The sequence below is a fragment of the Onychomys torridus genome, chromosome 14 (assembly GCF_903995425.1).
Source record: "Onychomys torridus chromosome 14, mOncTor1.1, whole genome shotgun sequence".
In the NCBI taxonomy this organism is placed as follows: domain Eukaryota; kingdom Metazoa; phylum Chordata; class Mammalia; order Rodentia; family Cricetidae; genus Onychomys; species Onychomys torridus.
Genome location: NC_050456.1, coordinates 70,351,641 through 70,376,792, shown reverse-complemented (window position 1 = coordinate 70,376,792; position 25,152 = coordinate 70,351,641). Strand labels below are relative to the sequence as shown.

The window sequence follows — 25,152 nt, the reverse complement described above, 5'->3', positions numbered from 1 at the left end:
TAGTTCATTCCTGCTTCATCTGGTTCCCTCCCACTAGGTTTGGGAACAGCTGGCTCTCTCAGGCTGCCTCTTAGCATGTGTTGAATTGGTGGCAAAAGCTGTCACCAGGTCCCTGGCTCTGTGGCCTCAATTTCCCCACTGCTAACAGTGTAGCCATGAATATTGATGTGTAAGTGTGCCCGTGGCAGGAGTTAGATTCCTTCAGTAAATCAACCAGGCACTTTGGTGTCTGGTTGTGTGTCTTGAAGTCTATGAGTCCCACAAGAGAAGTTTCTGATCTCCTCCATCTCCTTAAACACCCATTCAGCAGATGTATCTGAAGTGCTACATCTACTTGCTTCTGTTCCAGGCTCCTGCAGGATCTGCCGAGCTCTTTTCCCATCCTAGCACTTGCCACATGTGTAACTGATGTCCTTGAAGCACTTCTGCTTTCCATTGGCTTTACTCTTCTCAGAACTTCCTAGGGCAGGGACCACCTCTGTCCTGGTCACTGCCTCGATTCCTCCCTCCTATGCTGCTCTAGAAATTCCTTGAGGCAGAAAGCTGGGAATTACTGTCCATCATCATAATAATAATCATCTTCATCATCACCACCACCATCATCATCATCACCATCACCATCATCATCACCATAATCACCATCATCACCATATCATCATCATCATCATCACCATCACCATCACCATCACCATCATCATCACCATCATCATCATCATCATCATCACCATCATCATCACCTTCATCACCATCATCATCATCATCATCATCATCATCATCATAGTCATTGTTGTCATCATTTAAGTTATCATACAAGGCAACAAGCTTCATTGTGGCTTTTTCATACATCTGTGCCATTATACATTGTTCTCATTTGTCCTCCCCCGCCCCCTCACTCTTTCCATCCCTTCCTGCCCTCCAATAGTCTTGCCTTCTGCTTTCACACCACATGTATTTCACCATCCTCTCCTTTTCCCCAACCCTCCCTGAGTGATCTCCTCCTCTCATCCTCTTCTACTTTCCCAGACTACACTCATGAACATGTGTGGGTGCATGTATCTATCACACACACACACACACACACACACACACACACACACACACACACACATCTTAATTGTGCATCCAAGAAAAAACAGCATTTGTCTTTATGAATCTGGTTTATTTCACTTAATAATCTCTGGTTTCATCCTTTTTTCCTAATGTAAATGTTTCATTTTTCTTTACAGCTGAAAAATGTTCCATTGTGCACACAGACCACATTTTCTTTATCCATTCATCTACTGATGAACATCTAGGCTGGTTCCATCTCTTAGCTAATGTGAACAGTGTAGTCATGAGTATGGATGTATAAGTGTGGCAGGAGTTAGATTTCTTCAGGCATGCACCCAGTGATACAGCTGAGTTACGTGGTATTTCTAGTCTCAGGTTTCTGAGAAGCATCCATGCTGATGCCCATAGAGGCTGCACCCGTTCACATGCCCGATGAATCTTTGCTGGAATTTGCTGCCATTTGTTCTCTTGGTGATAGCCATTCAGATGGGCATGAGAGAGAATCTCCAAGTTATTTGCATTTGCATCTTCTTGATGGCTCAGGATGTTGGACATCTTTTAAAGCATTTCTTTTGAGAACTCTCTATTTAGCTCATTGGCCTATTTATTGATTGGGTGGTTTGTCTATCTATTTTGTTCAGTTCTTTTTATAGTCTAGATATTAATCCCATCTGATGTGTAGCTGGTGAAGATTTTCAGTAGGCCATCTCTTTTCTCTGATGATTATTTCCTTTGCTGTGCAAAAGATTCTTAATGTCATGCAATCTCAACAGCCCATTCTTGGGATAATTTCCTGGGCTCAGAGTTACCTTGCAGAAAGTCCTGGCCTGTGCCTACATCTTGAAGCATCTTCCTCTAATGGCTTTAGAGCTCCAGATCTTAAATTATTTGAAGACTACTGTCTTGTTGCCATTGCTCATTGTTTCATACATTTGGAACGTTCTGGATGTTTTAGGAGTCAGCCAGATCCACCCCATTTCCCCTCGTTGCCTAGAAGCAGAAGTCCCAAAGCCATGGTGTCCAGGGCCTGGCCTAGGCTGGATATTTCCAGCCCTTTAATGCAGTATGGGCTGACTAAAAAGAATGAGACTCCCTTGTCACAGCAGACTTGAGCCTGGGCCCTTTTCCAGAGCCCTTCTGGCTACCTGATCCATCGTCGTCTGCACAGGGTCAGGAGAGCTGGCTGATGTGTCAGCTTCACTGAGGCTCAGGAAACGGTGACATAACCCTGAGGATTCAGGACAGCTCCTGTCTTCCTGTCATGTTCAAAGGGAGTGACAGAGACAGCGGAGACTAAGGCAGCTCTTGCCTGGTGCTTGACACTCCTCCGTCTGGTCTGGCCACCTGCCTGTCACCCAGGATTGCCAACTCAGTGTGCAGGTTGTCCTTCCCTTGCATATTGGCAATCAGTGCGTGTCACTTCTTCGGGAGATTGCTGGCTCCTCATGCAAGAAGATCAGGTCTTAGTCAGCTTTATAATCATCCTTGGGCAGCTGGCGCCAGGTCTGGCAGAGGACAGCTTATGTCTGATTCATCTCTGTACCCCCAACTCCTAGCAGTGGGCACTGAGCATGCTCAGTACATGTCCAGGGGAATGCATGCATGAATGAGCACTATCAGAAAGCTGTCTCTAAATGTGAGCCTCCAGCCTGCCCGCATGGTGAGCTTTCACCATCTCTGCAGAGGTATTGAAGGAAATTGAGGCAGTACCCAGGCTAGTGGGCAGCTCCAAGAACTTGAGGTCCCCACTGTAGCCCTCACATGAGTTGTTCCAATGTTTATTCTCTTTCCTGAATGACAACACCCAGGCTCCCTCAAGCTCTGGCATTCTCTAATCAACTCAAGCAAGGATAAATACGAATGCCATCTTTGAATCTATCTCTGGTTTGTGACCAAAATCCATGTGTAATGCCACTAGGTCTCTTGAGATACCTCCTCTTCACAGATGCAGTGTTTCTGTCTTGGGTTGTTGCCTTCCACACATGCGGTGTTCATCTGCACCTGCTGAGTCCCACAGGGTCTCAGACAGAAGGACACACAACCAGAGCTAGCTGCTTCCAATGCTTTGAATAATGACCATAAAAAGAAAATTCCCACCCCACTAGCAGAGTATAGGGAAAGAGGCCCTGCCAAATTCCAGACTGGGCTTTGCAACCTGTCACGTGGATGAGATTTCTAAGGAGGGCCTTGCTGGTGCCTTTGAGGGAAGAGTTCTAACTTAGTTATATCACTGTTAATGCCCCAAGCTGGTGGAATCATTCACTGTGGTGACCAAAGAGAGTGCCTCCCCTTCCTGTGCTTCCAAATGTCTGGGGACATTCTGAGGTGCAACCACTCACGGAAAACACACACACAGGGCAGAATGACCCTGGGGATGTGCCCAGACAGGTCAGAGCCTGGGGCAGACTCACAGACATGGAAAAAGAGCTTTCTCCTCCACAAAAAGGAGGGGCAACCCTTTGTGGGTGCTGGAGCAGTATAGCTTTGGGAGGCTGCAGCTTGGGCAGGGTGCTAAAGCTATACTAGGTCACCCTGGGAAGACTCAAACTCCCAAAGGGGAAGATTTCGAGTTTGATGTTCTCAACAAAATCACTGAATGAGCTCATGGATGGGAGCATGAAACCCAATCATTCTGCTGGTTCTCTGGCACCATTCAGTGTCTGTGTAGGGACTGAGTACCTAAAGCCAGCTCCTTCCAGCTAACAGCAGCCTGGTAGTGTCCCTGTCTCAGCGGTTTCATCCAGAGTGTCTCTGGTTCTTCTCAGGATCTGTGGGGAGCTATGTGTTTGTTAATAGGCACCCCAATCCCCTGGGAGTCAGAGAACATCTTCCTGTGCTTTCCTAGATGACTCAAGGAGACTCAAGTTTTGACTCTTGCCCAGATCTTCACATATACTAATGATCCCATGATATGTTCACTTCCTTCTCTCTATTTCTACTTCTCCTTTTTGGTTCTGCTGGGTGGGTACCAGAGTGTGAACGTCTGAGAAAAACATCTAGGTGTTTGCTTACAATGTTAATCACACACACACACACACACACACACACACACACACACACACACACCACACACACACACACACACATACACACCAGGACCATCCTATAACATGTGTTTACTCAAGAGGAATATGAAACTGTCTATACAAAAGGTTCCTTCACAGATATTTGTGGCAGCTTTTTCTAGAGACCAAAAATCTGCAAATAGCCTAGGAGTCCATCAGCAGATAAATGGACGAACAGTTGCAGCATAGGAACATGGGAGTGTGGGGGGGAGATACTATTCATCAACAAAAAAAGGGAAAACTACTAAATGATGTAGATACTTGGGTGAATCCCCAACACTGTGAAATAAATAAAGTAAATATAAAAAAAAAATGTGCTTATTGCATGATTTGATTTATATGAATGCTAGGAATAAGTGAATCTTATCTATTATTTTAGCAATCATTAGGATGGTTGCTCCAGGTTAGGGATTATTGAAGAAGAGACTCAAGGATATTTTGAAAGTGTTGGGAATAAGGGGCGTGGCTTCTGCTGGGGTAGAAATCTGTGGCGGCTGTCAGGTGGTGTATTGACAGAAGGGAATCCCGCCTGGACACATCCTGGTCTCCTTGAGTCATCTTAACTCCTTCAGAGTGCCTAGTGCTGAGGGGAAAGAGCTGGGGACGGAGTTTTGACTCTTGCACAGATCTTCACATATACTAATGACTTGTGGAGCACCGTCTGTGTTATATCCACTCCTCTCCCCTCCCTCTGCTCTCATGCCTCTTTCCCCTCCCCCAGTCCGTTCGTGATACCCAGAGCTTTGTCCTCTCTGGTTCTTCCCAGGCCTCTGGGATGGGGATGGGCTCTCTCTTTGCTTTACTCATGGGGAAGTAAACAGTCTCTTAAGACCTGTACTCCAGGTGAGCACCAACACTGCCCCCCGGGAGGGAACAGGCTTACCCTAGGGACTCCTCCTGGGTAGAGTGAAGACAGGAAGGTCTTGTGGAGTCAGGTGTCAGAAGCTGTCCTGGTCACACACCTTCCCGTGTTCTGGGCCCTTCCATGCACAATAAGAAAGCTGCTGGTAGCATCATCTGGGCCGAATCCAGGCATGAAGATTGAGCCTCTCACAAGAAACTCAGTTCAGAAACACATCGAGGGGCCAGCCTCCCTCCTCCCTCCTCCTAAGTCCCCTGTGAGCCTGTCACCCCACCCCCAGCCACAGACACACCGGATTTAATGCCTTGACTGAGAGAATGAGATGTTCTGTTATTTTTCATGGGAAATTAAACCCGACCCTGCTGTCAGTTAGCTCATGCCTGGGAGGATGGAGGCCTGCTTAGCCAGGCGCTCAACCCTGGCTCTGAGCTTGCCAAGGCGTGATGGAGGCACCGAAGGGGGGAGGGGCTGGCTGGGGGCCAAGCATGATGTCACCTGCTAAGGTGGGGGTAGAGAAAGCAGGAGAGGTCAGAGGGCCTTCCTGGGGGTGATGGATGACTGTGAGTACCACTCCCTCACCAATATCACACAGACCCACCTGGCTCACTCAGAGACTCAGACCCTAGTCTCTTTCAGCTCCCAACTCTACCTCGTGCCCTGCAGAGGACAGCTGGTGGTCGGGGTTAGTGATCATCGTTGCTGTTGTCTGTGCCTCCCTGGTGTTTCTGACTGTGCTGGTCATCATTTGCTACAAAGCCATAAAGAGGTAAGTGTCCAGCCACAGTGCCAGGTGGAGCCCCTCGGGAGCCCGGCTGGGATGTCAACTGCCTGGCCACTTTTGTGAAGGATAGATGGTCACATCATCGGTCAGGAAGGATAGGCAGGGGACCCTCTCCATCCCTGCCCCATTTAATGCTTGCCACGAGTTTGCTGTAATGGCTACAGAAGGTTCCCTCTTTGTTCTTGTATCTTTAACATTTTAGAGTTGATCTCAGACAGACCTTCCCAGCCTTAGGAAGTGTGATTCTGTAAGTTACACGCCTGTTTCAGCATAATACAAAAACCATGCAAGAACATTGCCAAACACCAGACGGGTAACAGTCATGAATAATATTTCAGAGAAAGGGTTTTCTTCCCTAATTCCTGTGCTCCAAAAGTTACTTCTAATTATTATTTGAATAATTGTTACCATCTAAAGTATTTAGTTTTTCCTTCTAAACCCAATCTTCTGTGTAATTTTATTTTAATAATTCAAAAACAAAAAGAATGGCAAATAAAGACTTAAAGTGAGGGTGTGGTCATTGAGCACACAGGCTTCAAGCCAGGACACCCGGGCAGGAGAGGGACGATATGTCAATCTGACCTGGGCATGCACCTCCCTGGGGTACTCAGGAACTGACTAGACTCCTGGGATTCCCAGGCTAGGCTCTGCCTTCATCTCTCTCCCCTGTGTCCTTCATCCAGCTCTTCCTACCTTCTCCCAGTATGCTGAAGTTTTCAGATTAAGAAACTGGGTCTTACCCCAGGTGCATGAACTGGCTTTTTGGAGCCCATTTCCTGTGGTGGGACACCTTGCTCAGCCTTGATACAATGAGGAGGGGCTAGGCTCTCCTTCAACTTGGTATGCCAGACTTTGTTGACTACCATGGGAGGCCTTACCCACTCTGAGGAGTGGATGGGGGTAGAGTGGGAGGGAGGTGAGGAGGTGGGAGAAGGGGAGGGAGGGGGAACTGGGGTTGGTATGTAAAATTTTTTTTTTAATTAATAAATAAATAAATTAAAACAAAGCAAAACAAAAGAAACTGGGTCTTCAAAGAGTTAGGGGCCTGCCTTGGTAACAGTATTTGAATCCAGAATTGTGTGGCGCCAAAGACCACCTCTCACCATGTTGGGGTACTCAACTCAAGTTTTGCATTACTGGTGACCCTCCATACTCCTGCCCGCCCTTCCTGTGGAGTGGAAAAGAGGGACTGTGGGGATTTGATGTCTGTGCCCTGCTGGGTGGGGTCAGAAGGACAGACAGACAGGCAGACAGGCTCAGAGGCCCTGAGATCCAGCAACTCTAGGTACAGACCTTGCTTTGGATGCCAAAGTGGATGGGGTCTCCCACTGCTAAACTGTTTTGCAAATACCTACTATGTGCTGGCTCCATTAGCAGAGACAGGTAATGCTTATAAAAGGTAAAGATTCTTTTGCCATAATCTACTCATCTGACAAGAGGGTCGATGATCCCTAGGCCAGGGGACAACTGCCTGCTGTGGTTACTCAGAGGGCCTGGTGAATCCCAATTCTAGTTGACAGTAATTGAGCCTTGAGCTTGGGGGGCTTTCAGAATTGGAGGATGGGCTATTCATTGTGTCTCTTGGGGTGACAGTGCAGGTGCCACCCTTGTCTGAGCCGTGGAGGTGACTTTTTTCTGGAGCTGACAAGGCTCAATATGGTCAAGCTTGTCATGTCCTCCTATCCCAGTGGGTTGGGGACCCTCTGTTTCATACATGGCTTTAGGGATCAGGTCTTGCCATGTTCAACTCTCTCTTCTCCATTCACCACTTGTCAGTCTGGTTCCTTGCCCAAATTATAGGTTCAGTACATGCATATATTTTTGAGACAGGTTCTCATGATGTAGCTCAGGCTGGGCCTCAAGCCCTCAATCCTCCTGCCCCAGCCTCCTGTGGACACAGGAGATCCAGGCCAGGAAGGGCTTCTGGAAATCCAGGACAGGTCCTCTAAGGTCATCTTCGGAACCAGTGCCCAGGAAGAGGCACACAGGGGGTGGGGTGGGGGCCTTGTGTGTGTCTGGTAATAGAGTAAAATAGATATGGGCTGTTTCCAAGAACACAGTTACCTTTTTGGTATTGTAGGTACCTACTCTGCTGGATGGAGTCTCAGAAAAGCAGATGCCAAGACCCTCAGTGGATCAGGTGTCATATGGGCCTCCCACAGTCTCCCCCACAAACAATATTGATCCCTCATCACCATGTGGTATTCCAGGGGTTTGCAGAGTACCTGGAGAGCCTGAGATAATCATGGAAGTTCCCTCTCTAGGGTTCCATGTGCCACCTGGCAGTACTTTCTCCAGCACCCATGCTGGGAAGGGCTTCATCCAGTATAGATCCTTGACAGTCAACAGTGTTCTACAGAGGAGAGTCCCATCCTGCTGGAGACCTTCCCCACTCCACCACACCCTCTACTGCCCCTCTCTATGGAGGAGGTTCATGCTGGGCCTCTGTGGTGTGTGTGTGTGCAGGGCTGGGTAGCACAAAGGATGAATGCATCTTTTCTCCACTGTGGGCTGCTCAAAGCTGCACTTCAGCTGCCCCCTCCTCAGCAGAACAGCAGTTGAGGATGACAGTGTTGGCTCATTGCCAGCAGAGCCCTAGAGCCCAGACAAAGAGATACAGGTGGAAGCAGTTTCTGCAGAAGCCCTCTGGCCTCTGCAGATGGAACCCTGAACATGATGCTCCCAGTGGAGATCAAGAGCACCTAGTGGGTGGGGACAGAAGGTGTCCAAATGGAAAGGTCACATCCCTTATCCCCTCTGCCCAGAAGCTAGAGCACATGGAGATGCTCACTCGCCTTCCTTTTGGTTTTAGGAACCAGGCCATTTAAAGGAGTTCTCTGTGGCCTCTGCCTGGCTTAGTGGGATCAGCCCAGGTTGGCCCACAGATTGGAGGATCAGGAGTCCTAGCAATGTCTGCTAGCTCTTCCAGAGCCTCAGAAGGTACCTGTTAAGCAGGAACTCTGGGTAGACTGGAGCACGGTATGATGGCCATCGCTGGCCAGCCAAGCAGCTCCCATGACACCTCTCTGACAGCAGTGCTGAGAGCTAACAGATACTTACAGAGCACTTACTATATGCCAGACACTCATCCACATGCTTGATGTGCACTAATGTGTTTAATCCTTCCAATAAACCTACGACGGGGACACTGTTATTATACCCATTTTATAGATATGGAAACTGAGGCTCAGAGAAGTTGCCTAGATTGCCTGAGCTCATACAGGCAGAGAGTGGTAGAAAGCTAAGGTTCTTGAAGATGTGGCCTCTGCCCCTTAACATGGCCAGTGTCACCCATGAATGACACGTTTGGTGAGAGAATGGAGTCCCAGAGCTAGCTTCTGCTTTGGGGATAGTTCAGCTTTCACTGGCACCAGAAACAGCTAGGAGCTCTGATGCCAGGAGGTGGAAAGGCTAAGTCTGCTTATCACAAGGACCTTTTATGCCATCCTCACCATGAGCTGGCATCTGGGATCTTTTGGGCCCCGTGAAGTGGGGCATCTTGGATTAAAGCTAGGCAAGATAGAGTTCTTGGAAAGCTCAATAAGACTTTGAAGGATCTCTGGGAGAAGGTGAAAGGGTGCTTTCCCAAGCAGCTGGACTGCAGAGCTCACTCTTAAGAGAATGCCTGCTGAGGATGTTGACCTAAAGGGACAGCCAAAGACGATAGTCCAGGTCCCACTGCAATGCAGCTGAGGCCCTTGGCAAGTCAAAGCTTTCACTCAGCCTCAGTTTCTTTCCCCTCACCACCCCATGAAATGACTGTCTTAACACCAGCCTAGCTTCTTCAGGAGGCCCTAAGGAGGGATAAGAGTTTCTCTACCTGAAAGTAGGACATACCAGGGGAAAACATGTGGATTTGATCTTGCCTTTCCAAAAGCCACAGTGGCTAGGCTCAGCCATCTGGGGTGATTTCCTCTGTGAACAACTTCCACTACAAGAAAGAGGGGAATGTGAATAGACTTGACCTTAGTGTGTCATATGAAAGTCCCGATCATCTTGTGACTCCACTGACTACCCACCTACCTTCCTCTCTGTTGAGATTTTGCAGAGTCCATCCAAAGGTCTTTGAACCAGTCACAAAATACCATGCCTGCTCATGCTGTCTTTGGGGGAGGCTCTAAGGGTGCTTGAGAAGACAGAAGCAATCAATCCCTGAGCTTTTGAAGATGGCCATAAATGTCTAGATAATACTTAGCAAGAGCCATTCATCTGGGTACCTCTGGGAAGATAGGAGGTGCCTGAGCTATCTGCAACTGGATCATCTTCATTTAAGAGACAGTAGTATAGTAGTGTGAGATACAGATTGTACAGCCCAGCCCAGGAGTTTGTAGATACTCAGGGTGGAGGCCAGAGACCCCCCTGAATGGCTCAAAGGAGGAAAGAGGACTTCAGCCAGGTGAGGAAATAAATAGTGCTGTGGTTTTATACTCTCAACAACCCTTTTCAGGGCCTTGCTCTTGGCTTTCTGGATCCCTGTATACATAAGGGGGATGGATCTTGGGTTCAGTGGCCTCTGAAATGAGCCTCAGATGGTTCAAAGAAAACTGTTAAAGAGCCACTAGTGTGTGCTAACTCACTTGGAAATTCTTTATCATTATCACCACCACAATCACTGCCACCACCACTGCCAACCCAACCATGGCCACTGCTATTATACCCCACCAACACTACCATACCCTCCATCTGCCCCACCCATCATTACTACAACCGCCACACTGCCATCACGTCTGCTGTCACCACCAGCATCTCCAACTCCTCCTTCACCATCATCGTCACTAACATCACCACCAACTCCTCTACCATCACCCCCTCTACCATCACCACCAGTATCTCCATCTCCTTCACCATCATCATCACTAACATCACCACCAACTCCTCTACCATCATCCCCTCTACCATCACCACCAGTATCTCCATCTCCTTCACCATCATCATCACTAACATCACCACCAACTCCTCTACCATCACCACCAACATCTCCATCTCCTCCTTTACCATCATCGTCACTAACATCACCACCAACTCCTCTACCATCACCCCCTCTACCATCACCACCAGTATCTCCATCTCCTTCACCATCATCATCACTAACAACACCACCAACTCCTCTACCATCACCACCAACATCTCCATCTCCTCCTTCACCATCATCATCAAACTCACCACCAACCTCCATCCACCAACTCCTTCCTTCACCATCATCATCACTACATCCCACCAACTCCTCTACCATCATCCCCTCTACCATCCCCATCCCCCTCACCATCATCATCACTAACATCACCACCAACTCCTCTACCATCACCACCAACATCTCCATCTCCTCCTTCACCATCATCATCACTAACATCACCACCAACTCCTCTACCATCATCCCCTCTACCATCACCACCAGTATCTCCATCTCCTTCACCATCATCATCACTAACATCACCACCAACTCCTCTACCATCATCCCCTCTACCATCACCACCAGTATCTCCATCTCCTTCACCATCATCATCACTAACAACACCACCAACTCCTCTACCATCACCACCAACATCTCCATCTCCTCCTTCACCATCATCATCACTAACATCACCACCAACTCCTCTACCATCATCCCCTCTACCATCACCACCAGTATCTCCATCTCCTTCACCATCATCATCACTAACAACACCATCAACTCCTCTACCATCACCACCAACATCTCCATCTCCTCCTTCACCATCATCATCACTAACATCACCACCAACTCCTCTACCATCATCCCCTCTACCATCACCACCAGTATCTCCATCTCCTTCACCATCATCATCACTAACATCACCACCAACTCCCTACCATCATCCCCTCTACCATCACCACCAGTATCTCCATCTCCTTCACCATCATCATCACTAACAACACCACCAACTCCTCTACCATCACCACCAACATCTCCATCTCCTCCTTCACCATCATCATCACTAACATCACCACCAACTCCTCTACCATCACCACCAATATCTCCATCTCCTCCTTCACCATCATCATCACTAACATCACCACCAACTCCTCTACCATCATCCCCTCTACCATCACCACCAGTATCTCTATCTCCTCCTTCACCATCATCATCACTAACAACACCACCAACTCCTCTACCATCATCCCCTCTACCATCACCACCAGTATCTCCATCTCCTTCACCATCATCATCACTAACATCACCACCAACTCCTCTACCATCATCCCCTCTACCATCACCACCAGTATCTCCATCTCCTTCACCATCATCATCACTAACATCACCACCAACTCCTCTACCATCATCCCCTCTACCATCACCACCAGCATCTTCATTGCAACCACTGTTATCATTTCTTCTACCAACACTAACTTCGCTAACACCTCCTCTACCACAATTATCACCATAACCACCACCAGCAGCAGCCCCTGTACCATCACTACCACCATCAGCCAGCATCACTAATGCCACCCACCACCCTCACAACTCATTCATCATATTTACCATTGTTTTGATTGCACAGAGGCAGGATGCAAAATCCAATTGCTAATGCCGCTCCTTATGAACCAGCTGCTCCCAAAGGGACCAATCAGAGCTTGATCATACTAGCTGACCACACATTTGGGGTTGTCCAGAACAGTTCCAATTCAGACTTGTCCCTGTCCCATCTTTTCTTGTCAATAGGCCCTGGTTTGCCTATGAAATTATATGGTCACCCTAGTTAAGAGTCTACTTGGCTTCTGATTGACCCCACGAAGGTGCTAACCTGGGCTCTGGCTTGGAGGTTACACTATCACAATTGCTTGCAACTAACGATGTCCTTGTTCCCCTCCCCAATCCTTTCTAGGAAACCACTGAGGAAAGATGAAAATGGCACCAGTGTTGCTGAATATCCCATGAGCTCGTCCCAGAGTAGCAAAGGGGTGGATGTGAACACTGCGGTAGTGTGAATCTGCAGGCCCTGGACCCACTGGCTGGAAGGGCACCTTGGTGGCACTGTTGGACATGGGATGACAGGTGGACATGAGCTGACCCTGGGCCTGTCCAGGACTTCATGCTTTACGGGCCTCGGGCCTCCTGAAAGAGAAAGCATCCTCTTCCCAGGCTAGCCCTGGTCAACCCCCGGGGGTGCAGCACAGACACCAGGCTTGAGCCAGGCTCCCCTGCATGTGGCCCCTCAGCAGCAGCACCACCCAGGGCTCTCCATACCCTTCTTCTTGTCTTGTGTTGGACACACCAACTGTCACCCAGTTGCTAGAGAAAGCACGCACTCCAGTGAAAGTAGAGGGTCTATCTATCTGTCTGTCTGCCTGGGGCAGACAGACACCCCACTTTAACCAGAAGAAAGGAGATCCAGGGACTACTCCAATCTGGAAGCTTCCTCTCATGCAGGAAGCTCACCTGCTTCTCTGTGGACATTCTAACAAAAGCCATCATACAGCCATGAGACAAATGACCCCTTCCAAAGGTGCTTCCCACACATCTGTCCATAACTGTACCTGCCGTGGTCTTCCATCTCCAGAGCCTGTGTCACCCTCCTTTGCCCACCCACAGCCTAGCCTGTGGCTCCTGACTGCATGCCTGCCTCAGGAAGCAGTGAGCCCAGCCTATATAGTCCCCTGGGAGTAGACTCAGTGTCTCCCATAAGCCCAGGCTGAGGGTGTCCCAAGAAAGTCAGAGGTTCCCTTTGCACCTGCTCAGACATCCCACATCTGGCTCTTCAGGAAGCATCAATGTGAGCCAGACCCTGCCTCACCAGGCAGAGGTCACAACTTGTGCCAAACCCATGGGGGCACTCTGTGCCAGGCCGATGCTGGTCTGGTGCTATGTGACTCCCCACTTACCCCCAAACAGCCCCCCAAAACCTCAATTTGGTACTCAGAAAGTTCCCAGGAGAAGGTGGCTTTCTTCTGTGTCTCCCGGAAGTGGCTTTCTGTGGCCAGGGCTCTAAAGGCTCCAAACCCTCCCAACCGTGGAAGGAAGGGAGAGTAGTGAAGAACCAGCTAGCCTTGCTAACCCTCTGCTCACAGGCTTGTTTCCCTGGAGGCCACCCACACAGTGAGGCACATCCCTTGACCTTTGTGATTTTATGTTCCCTGGCCCCCAGCCCGGCTCCCCTCACCAGCCACATATACTTGCCTGGAAGGAAACTGGCCTACTGGAAGGCAACACCCCCACAGTGTAGAGATTTAGCTGAGTTCATTAGCTTCCTCCTCAGCCACCAGAGATCTTCTCTGCTGGGTGTTTGTGCTACATGGGAATTCAAAGCCAGGTAAAACTGAGGGACAGAAAAATCAGTCCCAAGTGGATGGGTACCCTGAAGCTGCCACTGCCCTGCTCCTGAGTCAGTAGGTACAGGATAAGGGGTCCAGGGCATGTCTCCTGTAATTGACATTTGCCCTCCTTTGCTTGAGGACATGGTTTTGGGTTGGGTTTGAATTTCACCTTCACAGCATACCTTAGCTCTGGCATGGGGTTGCCAAGAGCCTTCTGTGGGGCTGCCCTCACCTCACCCAGGGGGACACTTGGCAGTGTGGTTCCAAGTGATGAAGAAGCCAGAGGAGGTAGATCAGGGTGAGAAACCTGGCAGGCTGTACCCCAGTACCCTGTCTCTCACCCTCACACACACCCCACCGCCACCTTGATCTATTGAGAACAGGGTCACAGTCTTCTGGTGCCTGTGCCTGCAGCAGGCACTGGAAGACAGGAGAGCTGGGCCTTAGTTGTAAACACACACACACACACACACACACACACACACACACACACACACACACACACACACACTGGAGCTTCACAGGAGAGCATAACACTCCCCCACTCCCACCTTGGTCTCTCAAGGCCCAGGAGTGAGGAAGGGACACCTTTCTAGCTGAAAGGGAGCTCTCTACCAGGGGACATGAAGGGCTGAGCAGAGTCTGAGATTTCTATGCACCCATGTCCTGACCTTGGCTTAAATCTAGAAAGCCCACAGTGTGCATGCTATTAGCCAGCAGGGACTATAGCTGAGTTTCCACTGAGCTTGGCTAGTGTATATGTATATTCTTTCTAGTGGGGTTGCATCATCCCATTTCTACAATTAGGGGAAATCAATGGAAGGGCCCAGGTTTAAAAGGGTGTCCCTAGAGAACAGCAACCCAAAGCCCAGGACTGGCTGTTTAGAGGACACAACTTACATCACAACAGAAGCCACTAGTTTTTAAACCCACATGGCTGAAACATAATCATGTCAACCAAGAGCATGAACTTAGAGCATCATTTCAAAGGGCCCCACAGCAACTCCACTAAGACCAGTTTGCCAAGCAGCCTGAATGCATAAGTCAGGTGAAGCATCATCCATGTCCACATGTTTCCCCAGATGTTTTCCACTGCGGTCAAATCGTGTCAGAGCTCAGCAGCGGCATTTAGGATCTCCCAGTTACCAGGTGTTTCAATAAGCCTTCTAGAGGACATTTTGGATGAAAGAATAATAGATATAAAAAAAAAATAGGCGTATTATATATAGCTATATATATTTAAAGAGATATCTATCTATACAAATATATATATAAATAAATACTGTACTCCAGTCTGTATAAATATGACCTAAACAGCCCAGGTAGTGTGAGACCTGCATTGCATGAATGTAAATCCCCTGACCTCTGCCTTCTTAGCAATGCGTGTATATGGGAGGTGACCGTGCTGCTGGCAATCTGTCTTGGCGGGTGGTTGCACACATCAAGACTTAGCAGCCCCTTCCTTGCAAGGAAGGAAGCATTGAGGTTTTTTTATTGTCAATAAAAATATACTTATAAAGGTGGCTCTCACGGTTGTCTGTAGCTGGCCCTGAACATGCATGAGGAGTAAAGCTTGCTGCTGGGAACCCAGGGAGGGCTACGCTCCTTGAAGGCACTTCCTATTGATTTTCCCTTTGTTTATGTCACTTTTGAAGATTTGGTATTTATTTATCTATTTATTTATCGTGTGTGTGTGTGTGTGTGTGTGTGTGTGTGTGTGTTTTGTCTGTATGTGTGTGCCTGGCGCCTTTGGAGGCCAGAAGTGGGTGTTGGATGTCCCTGCAACTGGGGTTATGGATGGTTGTGGGCCACCCGATGTGGGTGCTGAGACCAAACGTGTGTGTCCTCTACAAGAGCAGCAGGTGCTCTTAATGGAGCATCACCTCTCCAGCCCCAGGGCTGGTATTTCTAAGGCCAGTCTTGTCCCTCATCCTCTCACCCACCACCTCCATTTGAATTGATACCAGAGCCCCAAGCCTTTCCAGTCTGCCTGAGTGGAACCAGTTCAGACCCAGGACTTCTAAGAGCCACACCGGGAAAGCTCCAGTAGAGTGGTCTGACCATGCTGTGGGCATCCAGGATGGAGGGGCTTCTGTGCATGCTGGAGGAGGAGTGGGGTTGAGCCTGTAGCCCGTGTCCTAGTACATCCATCCCTGCCTGGACATCAGTACCTAATTCCCCGGCCTGACGTGTGCTCCAGCAGAGGGACCTCAGGAAGGGCAGGTCCACCTCAGATTGTCCCAATCCTGGAGGAAGCAGGGCAGGAGACACAGAGGGCTGTGCATAAATCCAGACCCCACCAGGAAAATTTTGCCAACCTTTCATCTTTCTGTGGATGAGTGACATCCTTGCATAGGTGTCAGGAGGGATGTTAGGAAAGAGAATGCCATTATCTTCATCTTAGGGTAAAAAGATGAATCTGAGAAGGGACTCTGATGGCCCCTCACAGAGACTAGCCAACAAAGATGAGGCTGGGCTTGGAGCCTAAACATTCCGCACTAGCCTCTGCTAATGACTGAAGGGACCCCCCAACATAGACGGTCTTCCCTATCATTGAGGCACAACTGCTTCTCCCTATTCCCATCAGGTTCCCAATCCTTCAGTGACTTCAGTAAGGGGGTGGAGGACAAAAGAGCCCTCCATGTCCTGAACAAGGGTTGGGTGGCTCCCCAATGGCCCCTAGTCTAGAAGGTTGTCAACTCAGGACAGGGGTTGGGGCAAGGATCTGCATCCCAGGCACCAAGGAAATGAGAGGAGTTGTAGAGATCCTCGCTGAGCCAGAGATCTTTTTCTCGGGACATACCTCCTTGATATCTTTTCCCAGTGTCAATGGGGCCTGATGAGCTGCCAGCTATGGAAACTCCCATTCCCAAGCAGGCCCACAGTAGAAGGGCCATCGTTATAGTTACTGTCCATATTGTAGTCAGTAAAAACACCCAGACTGCCCGGGCTTTTGACTTGACTCTTCTACCTTGGTAGAAACACCTCAAGCTTCATACACACTCCTGTGCACCCCAGCCAGGGTTCCACAAACCACAATCCTGGGACCAGCAGAGAACAAGACAGAGAGCAGCCAGCCTGTGTGTAAGGCTCTGTCCTTTTGTGCCCAGGAATAGGGCTCCAAGGCCAGACTGGGAGATGAAGAAGGGCAGGCCATCAGCAGGGAGCAGGGGCACCAGACTCCCCCAGGTGTCTCGTCCCCACCCTTGTTCTCCTCTCCAGGGTCTTCATTGCTGGTTTCAGCTCCAATGACCAACACAGCACACTGCTCTCACCAATGTGACAGCATCATGCCCTGTGAAGGGGGCCTAGCTGCCACCAGCGGACATGATACACAGTGGCACCCACAGAGTGCCTGGCCTGGCAGCTGGAGAAGAGGCAGAAAACCAGCCTTGGGCCCATGGGGAAAGTGGTAGCAAGGCACTCTTTCTTCCTCCTTTCTCTAAAGTGTGCCACTCAAACATACTGACAGGAACCTGGAAGTCAGTCCTGCCCAGCCTCTGTATCCCAGCTTACTATAGGCCACCCCACCTGACTAGTACCACATCCCAATCCAAACCTCAGCTCACAGGCCATCTGACAGTTCCCTTGACGGGTCACCCGCAATGCTGTCTATCCCAGTACAGTCATCCAGGCCCCACCCCTCTCTCCCATATTGGGGTGGGGCACTTCCTAAGCCCTGTCCTCCCTTACCACCAGGGTCTCCCAAAACAGGTGTCATCCAGCTCCTTCTCTCTTCCCTCTCTCTCCAAAGAAAGGGACTCTGCCACTGCCCAGGTGTCATGCTGAACACAAGTCCAGCTTTCCCCACCTGCTGTCCAACTGGGACCTGTGGGACACCTCACAGGTCCTTGATTCCTGGAATGCACCTCAGCCTTTCAGGCTGCTCTTCAAACCACATTCACATTCCCAGCTCCTCCCTTCCAGCCACCGACTCCAGGTCCCACCTCACTTCAGGTCCCTTTCTCCACCCGACTGCAGCTCTTCCTTGATCTACCGTCTGCCCACCTGCCTTTCCTCTGATCCATCCATTGGCTACCATGGCTCCTTCCTGGCCTTGGTCTTCAGTCTTGCTGCCCAAGCCTTGCTGCTCCCTCCCCCACCCATCCCCACCACTCACTCCCACCCCTAGTGGATTGACTGCGTGCCTCTATTGCATGCTACCCTCACTCCTTGGCCAGTCCTGGACACCTGGCTTGCCTCTCCCTCCTAGCTAACCTGCCGTCCAGATCCCTCCCAGGGGCTGCCTCTTCCTCAAGCCCAGAGCACTCATGCATCCTGCCCAGAGCCAGTCACGTGCCCTTTAGTCTGTGTGTAGCTCTCATTTCCTGTCTTCCCCTGTGGGTATGATCTCTTACATTATCCCGCCATGTGACCCTGTAAGCCCCTCGATACTCTTGACCCACTCATGCCCATGCTGTGTGTGGCAGAAATCTTAAAAGTTCTTATTAATAAAATCAAACCCGAGGCCAGTTATTGGGGTGAATGCTGGAAGATCAGAGAAGCAGAACAAGTCACAGCTACCTCACCAGTTCCTCAGCTGATCCTGTTTCCTCAGACTGGAAGCCTCTGAGTCCTCATCTGAATGGGTCTCAGTTTAACTGTGCTGCTCCAAAGCCTAAAACCTAACCAGCCAAATGCTTCTGCTTCTAGTTTCTGGTCCTCAGGCCTTATATACCTTTCTGTTTTCTACCATCACTCCCTGGGATTAAAGGCTGAGTCACCATGATTGGCTGTATCCTTGAACAGATGGATCTCTGCCTCTAGAATGCTAGGATTAAAGGTGTGTGCGCCACTATTTTCTAGCCTCTGTATCTAGTGGCTGTCTGTTCTCTGACCCCAGATAAATTTTTTAGGGTGCACAATATTTTGGGGAACACAATACCACCACATTTCCCCTTTTTTGTCTAAAATTAAAAAGGAATATAACTAATACAAGAAAAACTATCCAATAAGTATATACAATATATAGTCAAGAGTTACATTAACAATGTCCAGTCCATTAACATTTGACAGATTCAGATAAAAAATTTCATTACTTATCCTGTTTAAAACAAGTAGTTCCATTTTAAATGTATTTTTTCTTTTCATAATAAATTCAGTAATCTACCTTTTGTCATTTTTATATCTCCCCCTTTTTCTTTTTACAGTAGATTCAGTGATGTACCCATTTATCCTATTATTCTTTATCTTTTTTCTCAGAGTAGTTTCATATCTACCTCATATCTATATTCTCTTTTTTCTTTTTTTTAAAACAAAAACTCTGAATCTAATCTCCGTGTTCAGTGTCTTTCCTGACCATTAACAATTAACAACTTGTAGCCAACTATTATAAACAATAACAATTATCCATAAACCATTGAACGATCAAAACACACCCACCCCACCTCTTGGGAATATGGGCATTGCTTTCTTAAAATTACTTCGTGCTTTCTGGAGGTGAAGACATCTTTAGGGGATCCTGAAAAGAAAATTTTGGGGTTAATTGTCAAGTCCTGTATCATTTGTCCAGTCTCTGCATAATAGGAAAGTGTAGGGATTGTTTCAAGTCCGTGTTCAAGTAGCCTGTCAGGCTGGATCATCTCAGCTAGCCATCTTGAAATTGTCCTAAGCAGTTTGTAGTCCAAAGCTGATCTTTCCATAGTGTTAATCAGCTTAATGGCTTTACCATAGTCCATGTGGCATCATCGTTATGGAATCCTGTCATCTTTTTGAAGATTTCAAAGTCACTGTTAGGCATGGTCATGGTTCTCTGAAGATTTTTTTTTCCTCTGTGGTTTGGAGCAATCACAGTCTGATAAATGTCTGTCCCTCGGAACCTTGAATGTTCTTCCCTAGAAGAGAAAATCTTCACAGCAATTTCTCCCCAGCATTTGTCTTGCCAAACTTTTCCAAACTGACCTTTGCCGACTCTTTCATGTAACAAGATGGTTCTGGCAATTCTTCTCTGAACAAGCAGCAGTAAACCCTTTGTCCCAGGTAGCAGCATCACCGCAGTCACCAACACGATGAGAAGAAGCCAGCAACTTGGAGCAGCAATCACTGCCCCCATGGTCCCACAGCTGCCACCGTTTGTGTCTCAGCCCCAGCCGAAGCCTCCTAGGCCTGCCTCAAACTCAGGATCCTCCTGCCTCTCCTCCTTCAGTAAATCCTACCAGTGTGCCACCACAACCTGCTGAAGGTAGCTCGGGTCTGAGCAGGGGCCCACAAGGCCACAGGCAAGCAGCTTTTTCATGAATTCGTACCACGAATGTTGTGTGCCAGATGTAGCAGGAATCTTAAAAGTTCTTATTAATAAAATCAAACCCGAGGCCAGTTATTGGGGTGAATGCTGGAAGATCAGAGAAGCAGAACAAGCCTTGCCTACCTCATCTCGCCAGTTCCTCAGCTGATCCTGTTTCCTCAGACTGGAAGCCTCTGAGTCCTCATCTGAATGGGTCTCAGTTTAACTGTGCTGCTCCAAAGCCTAAAAGCTTAACCAGCCAAATGCTTCTAGTTTCTGATCCTCACACCTTATATACCTTTCTGTTTTCTACCATCACTCCCTGGGATTAAAGGCTGAGTCACCAGGCTTGGCTGTATCCTGGAACACATGGATTTCTGCCTCTAGAATGGTAGGATTAAAGGCGTGAGTGCCACCATTTTCTAGCCTCTGTATCTAGTGGCTGTCTGTTCTCTGACCCCAGATAAATTTATTAGGGTGCACAATATTTTGGGGAACACAATACCACCACAGCTGTGTCCTGGGGATACAGAAGGGAACAGACAGGGCTCCATCCTTTAGGAGCAAGCCATTGGTGGCAATGGGTCTGTAATTGGCATGCAGGTAGCCAGTGATGAGGGCGTGGAGGCAAAGGACACCCAGGCTTGGCTTTCCAGCACTTCCATACCTCAACTTGAACCCTCCCTTTAGCCTAGGAAACACAGATCTTTTATAGAGGGTAAACTAAGCTTCAGAAATGTCAAGGGGCTGCCAGGGCTAAGAAAAACAGCAAGAGAGCAGAGCTGCAGTTGAGCTCCAACTCTGCATGGCAATGAGTTTGAATTCTTCCAACTTAGATGGGCTCACAGATTGCATAGGGTCTATCACACACACACACACACACACACACACACACACACACACACACACACTTCTTCAGACCTTAGGAAGGGGCAAAGCTTTTAGCCACCCCAACCTCTGGAAGCTGGAGCTAACAAAGACCACTGCACAGGTGACTTCGGGCCAGGCTCTTCCCTCTCAGAGCCTCAGTTTTTCTCACCTGAGTGGGAGAGAATAAGCTCTAGCTGGCCCTTCGTCTCGTCACTTGTGGCTTCCTCTGACCACTGCTGGCTTCTCTCCATTCTATCACCTTAATCTAGCTTCAGTATGGCAATGCGGTCCACCTAAGAATAACTGCTGGTTTGTGTACATGCTTCCCACTCAACCCCTGTTAGAAGGAGGTCGTACAGGAACAGGGGCCTTCTCTAGGTTCGGGTTTTACTCATTACCAAATCTCCAGCCCTCTAAACATCCTAACATGCCTGATGTTGGAAATACTTGTTAAATTAACTGGTACACAGTGGTTTACAAATTTCACACAGTATACACTGGCATAAAGAAGAGAGCATTTTATTTTGTATAAACGCCTGCCTGCAGCACACAGTTGGGTGTAGTCAAACTTGAACTTATACTTGGGGATAGTTTGTCCCCCATTTCGCTAGTGTCATTCAGACAGCTTAGTTTCCTGTGGCTAGACACTGTGGCGTCATTCCAAGGGCCACTCCCCTCTCGAAGGCACCAACCTGGGCCACTGAGCAGGCAACGGTAGTCACGGATACATAGCAGCTGGCCTTAGGCTGGAGGGTTTTCCTCAGTGGTCTCCATTCGCTGCTGCACAAGGGCTGGCTTGGCTGCTTTATGGGCTGATCAGGCTCTGTCTGGCTCTTCTAGCCCTTGGGGTCACTAGTTGCCCCCCAATGTTCGTACTATAAATGTCCTCCTGATGTGTCTTATTTTCTTAGCCCCCAGCCCTTAGAGATTTTGGCCTCTGATCAGGCACTAGGCCAAAGAGCTGGAGACACTTCCCGGACTCCCAGGCAATGTCGAGCTTTGCAACTCTGTAACCTATTGAGGAAAGATACAGACATATGCCCTGGCCTCCAGGCCCTCCCTACTTCCTCTTCCTTTGGCTGGCCATCCACCAAGGTCCAGAAGAGGTAGGCTCTCTGCTCTCTCAGCCTGTCCAACCAGACCTTTCCCCACATACTGGTCTCCTCCTGCCCACCATCCACAGAAGAGACTGAGCCGTGCTGTTTCCTGGAGAGGAAAAAAAAAAAAACAACAACAACATATGCAGTTATTATTTTCAAAATATTATCCCCATTACAAACACTGTGCTGTGCTCACGCCATGTGACTCCAAATGCTGGCAGAGCGTGCCATGTGGAGGAGGATTCCCCAGTTGCTCATTCAGACTTGGAATCGCGGGGAGACTTGAGTCAGCACACGGAGCTCGGCAGCGTGGGAACAGCACACCGAGGAACGAGGGGGGGGGGGGGGCACAAGTGCTCACTGCAAGCTGTGATTTCAGCAAAACAGCAGCTGTCACCAGCATTACAGTCTGAAGAGTATGTGGTGACATACAGACCCGGGATGGGGCAGGTCCCAGAAGAGCTCATCCCTGTCTTGCCAGCAGTCTCTCTCAGTGCTGAAGATGGACGGCATCTCTTCGTGTGCTTTGATAGAGTCGGGGCACTGTCACTTCCATTCTGTAGCTAACGGAGCTGAAGCTTAGGCATCTCACCTATGGCCAGAGGGCAGGAGAACATGCAGGTCCTGAACCCAAGCCGGCTGTAGAGCCCATGTCCGCGCAATCCCCTCGGATCCCCATTGGAGCCCAGCTTATGCCCCACAGGCTGAAGACCCCCATACTCTGCTATCTGCCAAGTACCCCCACCCATCTGTCTCCCGCTCTGCAATTCCCCCTCCCCTGGGCAGTGTGACTTGTCCTCACCTGGAAAGTGCGACCGTCCTGTCCTTCAGCTTGATGACCCATGATTCCTCTCTTTTCTAAGTGGCCACTTGAAGGGGTGGGAATCAAGGTGGCAGCCAGCCAGCCCCAGGAGGTACCCTTCTCCACTGGCCCACAAGGACCTGTCTAGGCTGTGTAATTAAAAAGCCATTTGTCCCTGAAACAGCCAAAGACTCAAGTCACATGTGCACCTTGCGGAGTGCAGCTTGTGCCCGGGACTCGTCTCGGCATACCCACCTGACTTCAGCATCCCTATGGAAGAATTCAGCCTGGCGTGGGGTCGTTGGCATCCCAGAGCTCACAGCAGAGGAGTGAAGCCAGCCACGAACGGGAGGGCCAATGTGGAGCAAAGAGCACATCTCAAGCCCTGCTTTGGCCTTTGCCCTTTGTCCCTGCTGGCCAAGGGACTCTTGGGACCTATGAACTAGAGCTCAGTCTAAGCTGGGGTAGTAAACCCAGAGCCTGCAGGGCAAGCAGGAAAACAAGGGAAGGTTGCCAGGCCAGGGACCAGCTCAAAGACCACAGGATTTCTGTTCAGAGGCTGTGGTATTGGTTCTGACCCTGAGGTCAGACCAGTGATGGGAGCTAGACCATGTGAGGCCAGATCAGTGGTGGGAGCTAGACCATGCTGGAGACCACATGGTCTTCAACCACAGGTACTCCAATCAAAAGAAGGAATAAAATTGCAAGCTCATCACACAAAAGGCACTATGACAAGGTCAGCCAGTCTAAATAGTTCTAAATTACAGGTCAGATGAGCAGCAAAGGACCTTCCTAGTGTCTAGCTGATAGTTTCTGTAATGCACAGGGTGAAAGTTGCAGGAGGCAGACACTTCCTGCTACCTCGCTGAGGGACTCCTGCAAACAGCCTCCTCTTCTTGTCTCTTATGTAAGGCTCATAGCTAAGGGATCAGGGGTGCCCATTTCACATCGCTGTGACGGTTAAATGACATCATTACATCAAATGCATGTGACATGTAGTGTCACTGCTATCTGTGGCTATAATTAGTTGGGGCAGGTCTTTTTAGAACTGAGTGAGTCCCATTCAGTAGATTCCAAACTGAAGAGCTCATCACTGCAATCCTCAGTTTGTACAAGTTTATTCTTTTTCTTATTATTAATTTTGGGGCATGAGGGATTTAACCCAGGACTTGCATACACTAGGCAGACATTCTACAATCAACCTACACCCCAAGCCCTTTTAAATTTTTATTTAGAGACAAGGTTTAAGTTACCCAGGCTGGCCTTGAACTTGTGATTCTCCTTCCTCAACCTCTCCTGTAGACAAATTCATTATATATATATATATATATATATATATATATATATATATATATATATATATATATATATATATATATCACCTTCGTCAGATGAGGTGGCTCTCTCTCTCTCTCTCTTGAGTACAAAACAGAGGATAATGAACGAACAGAAATACCTCAGGGAAGTCCCCAGACTTTTCTAGCCCATGCTCTGGCACAGCTCAGCCAAGGGGAAAACTGCTGACTTGGGGACATGCAGCTTTCAGTGTAAGCCACTGCCAACTCATGGCCTGAGCAGGCACTTCACTCAGGGGTCCCCAGTATCCAAACTGCAAAAATGGGGAGACTCTCACCACCTGTCTCAGGCAGGAGAGTCAGGCCAATGTCTAGAAGGGATTTGGGACCTTGTAGACACTCAATGGACAGTGGCTGGTATGACTTCCCGTGAAGGTCCTTCCTATAGGCTCACCGCTTGCCCCTTAGCTGTGGGAGCAGCTGGCCCACTTCTCTTTTAACAGCCCAGACATCATGGTTCATGGGTCCCCCTTCGTAACACCCTGGTTTTATACTGTGCAATGAGTTCCACCCATTCCATTCTGCACAAGAGTCATTATTGTCAAAATAGTTCATTTGTCCAATATCCATTGCAAGTCAATCCTGGTAGGGAGGTGGAGTGCAGTGTCTGCACTGTCCAATGAGTGCAGAGGTCCTCCAATCCCAGCTCATCAGAGTCCTGCTGGATGACCCATCTTCTCTGACCTGATCCAGTCTGCTTTGCTCTGATGTCACTTGACAGTGGAGATGAAGCTGTTGTGACCACTTGGCCTGAGAGGAGGCTCTTAGGGAAG

At 48.9% G+C, this 25,152-nt stretch overlaps 1 protein-coding gene and 1 long non-coding RNA gene across 5 annotated transcripts in view; one reads left to right on the top strand and one right to left on the bottom strand.

Annotated features, from left to right (window-relative positions):
* Prima1 (proline rich membrane anchor 1) overlaps positions 1 to 14,528 on the top strand; it is a 53,025-nt gene extending 38,497 nt beyond the window's left edge. For 3 of the 4 annotated variants that reach the window (XM_036205534.1, XM_036205533.1, XM_036205535.1), the window contains exons 4-5: positions 5,614 to 5,743; positions 12,601 to 14,528. In XM_036205534.1, coding sequence (XP_036061427.1) covers positions 5,614 to 5,743; positions 12,601 to 12,703 — 233 coding nt within the window. In that variant the 3' untranslated portion in view covers positions 12,704 to 14,528. Of the gene's footprint in view, positions 1 to 5,613; positions 5,744 to 8,570; positions 8,699 to 12,600 lie in introns of all 4 variants that reach the window. The other variant, XR_004946485.1, reaches the window with a different exon arrangement.
* Positions 14,529 to 21,625: 7,097 nt separating this feature from the next.
* On the bottom strand, positions 21,626 to 24,343 carry LOC118595588. Its single transcript, XR_004946534.1, has 2 exons — positions 22,659 to 24,343; positions 21,626 to 22,328 (listed from the first exon to the last, which is right to left on the bottom strand). It is a non-coding gene; the product is annotated as an uncharacterized LOC118595588 (long non-coding RNA).
* Between the last annotated feature and the right edge of the window lie 809 nt (positions 24,344 to 25,152).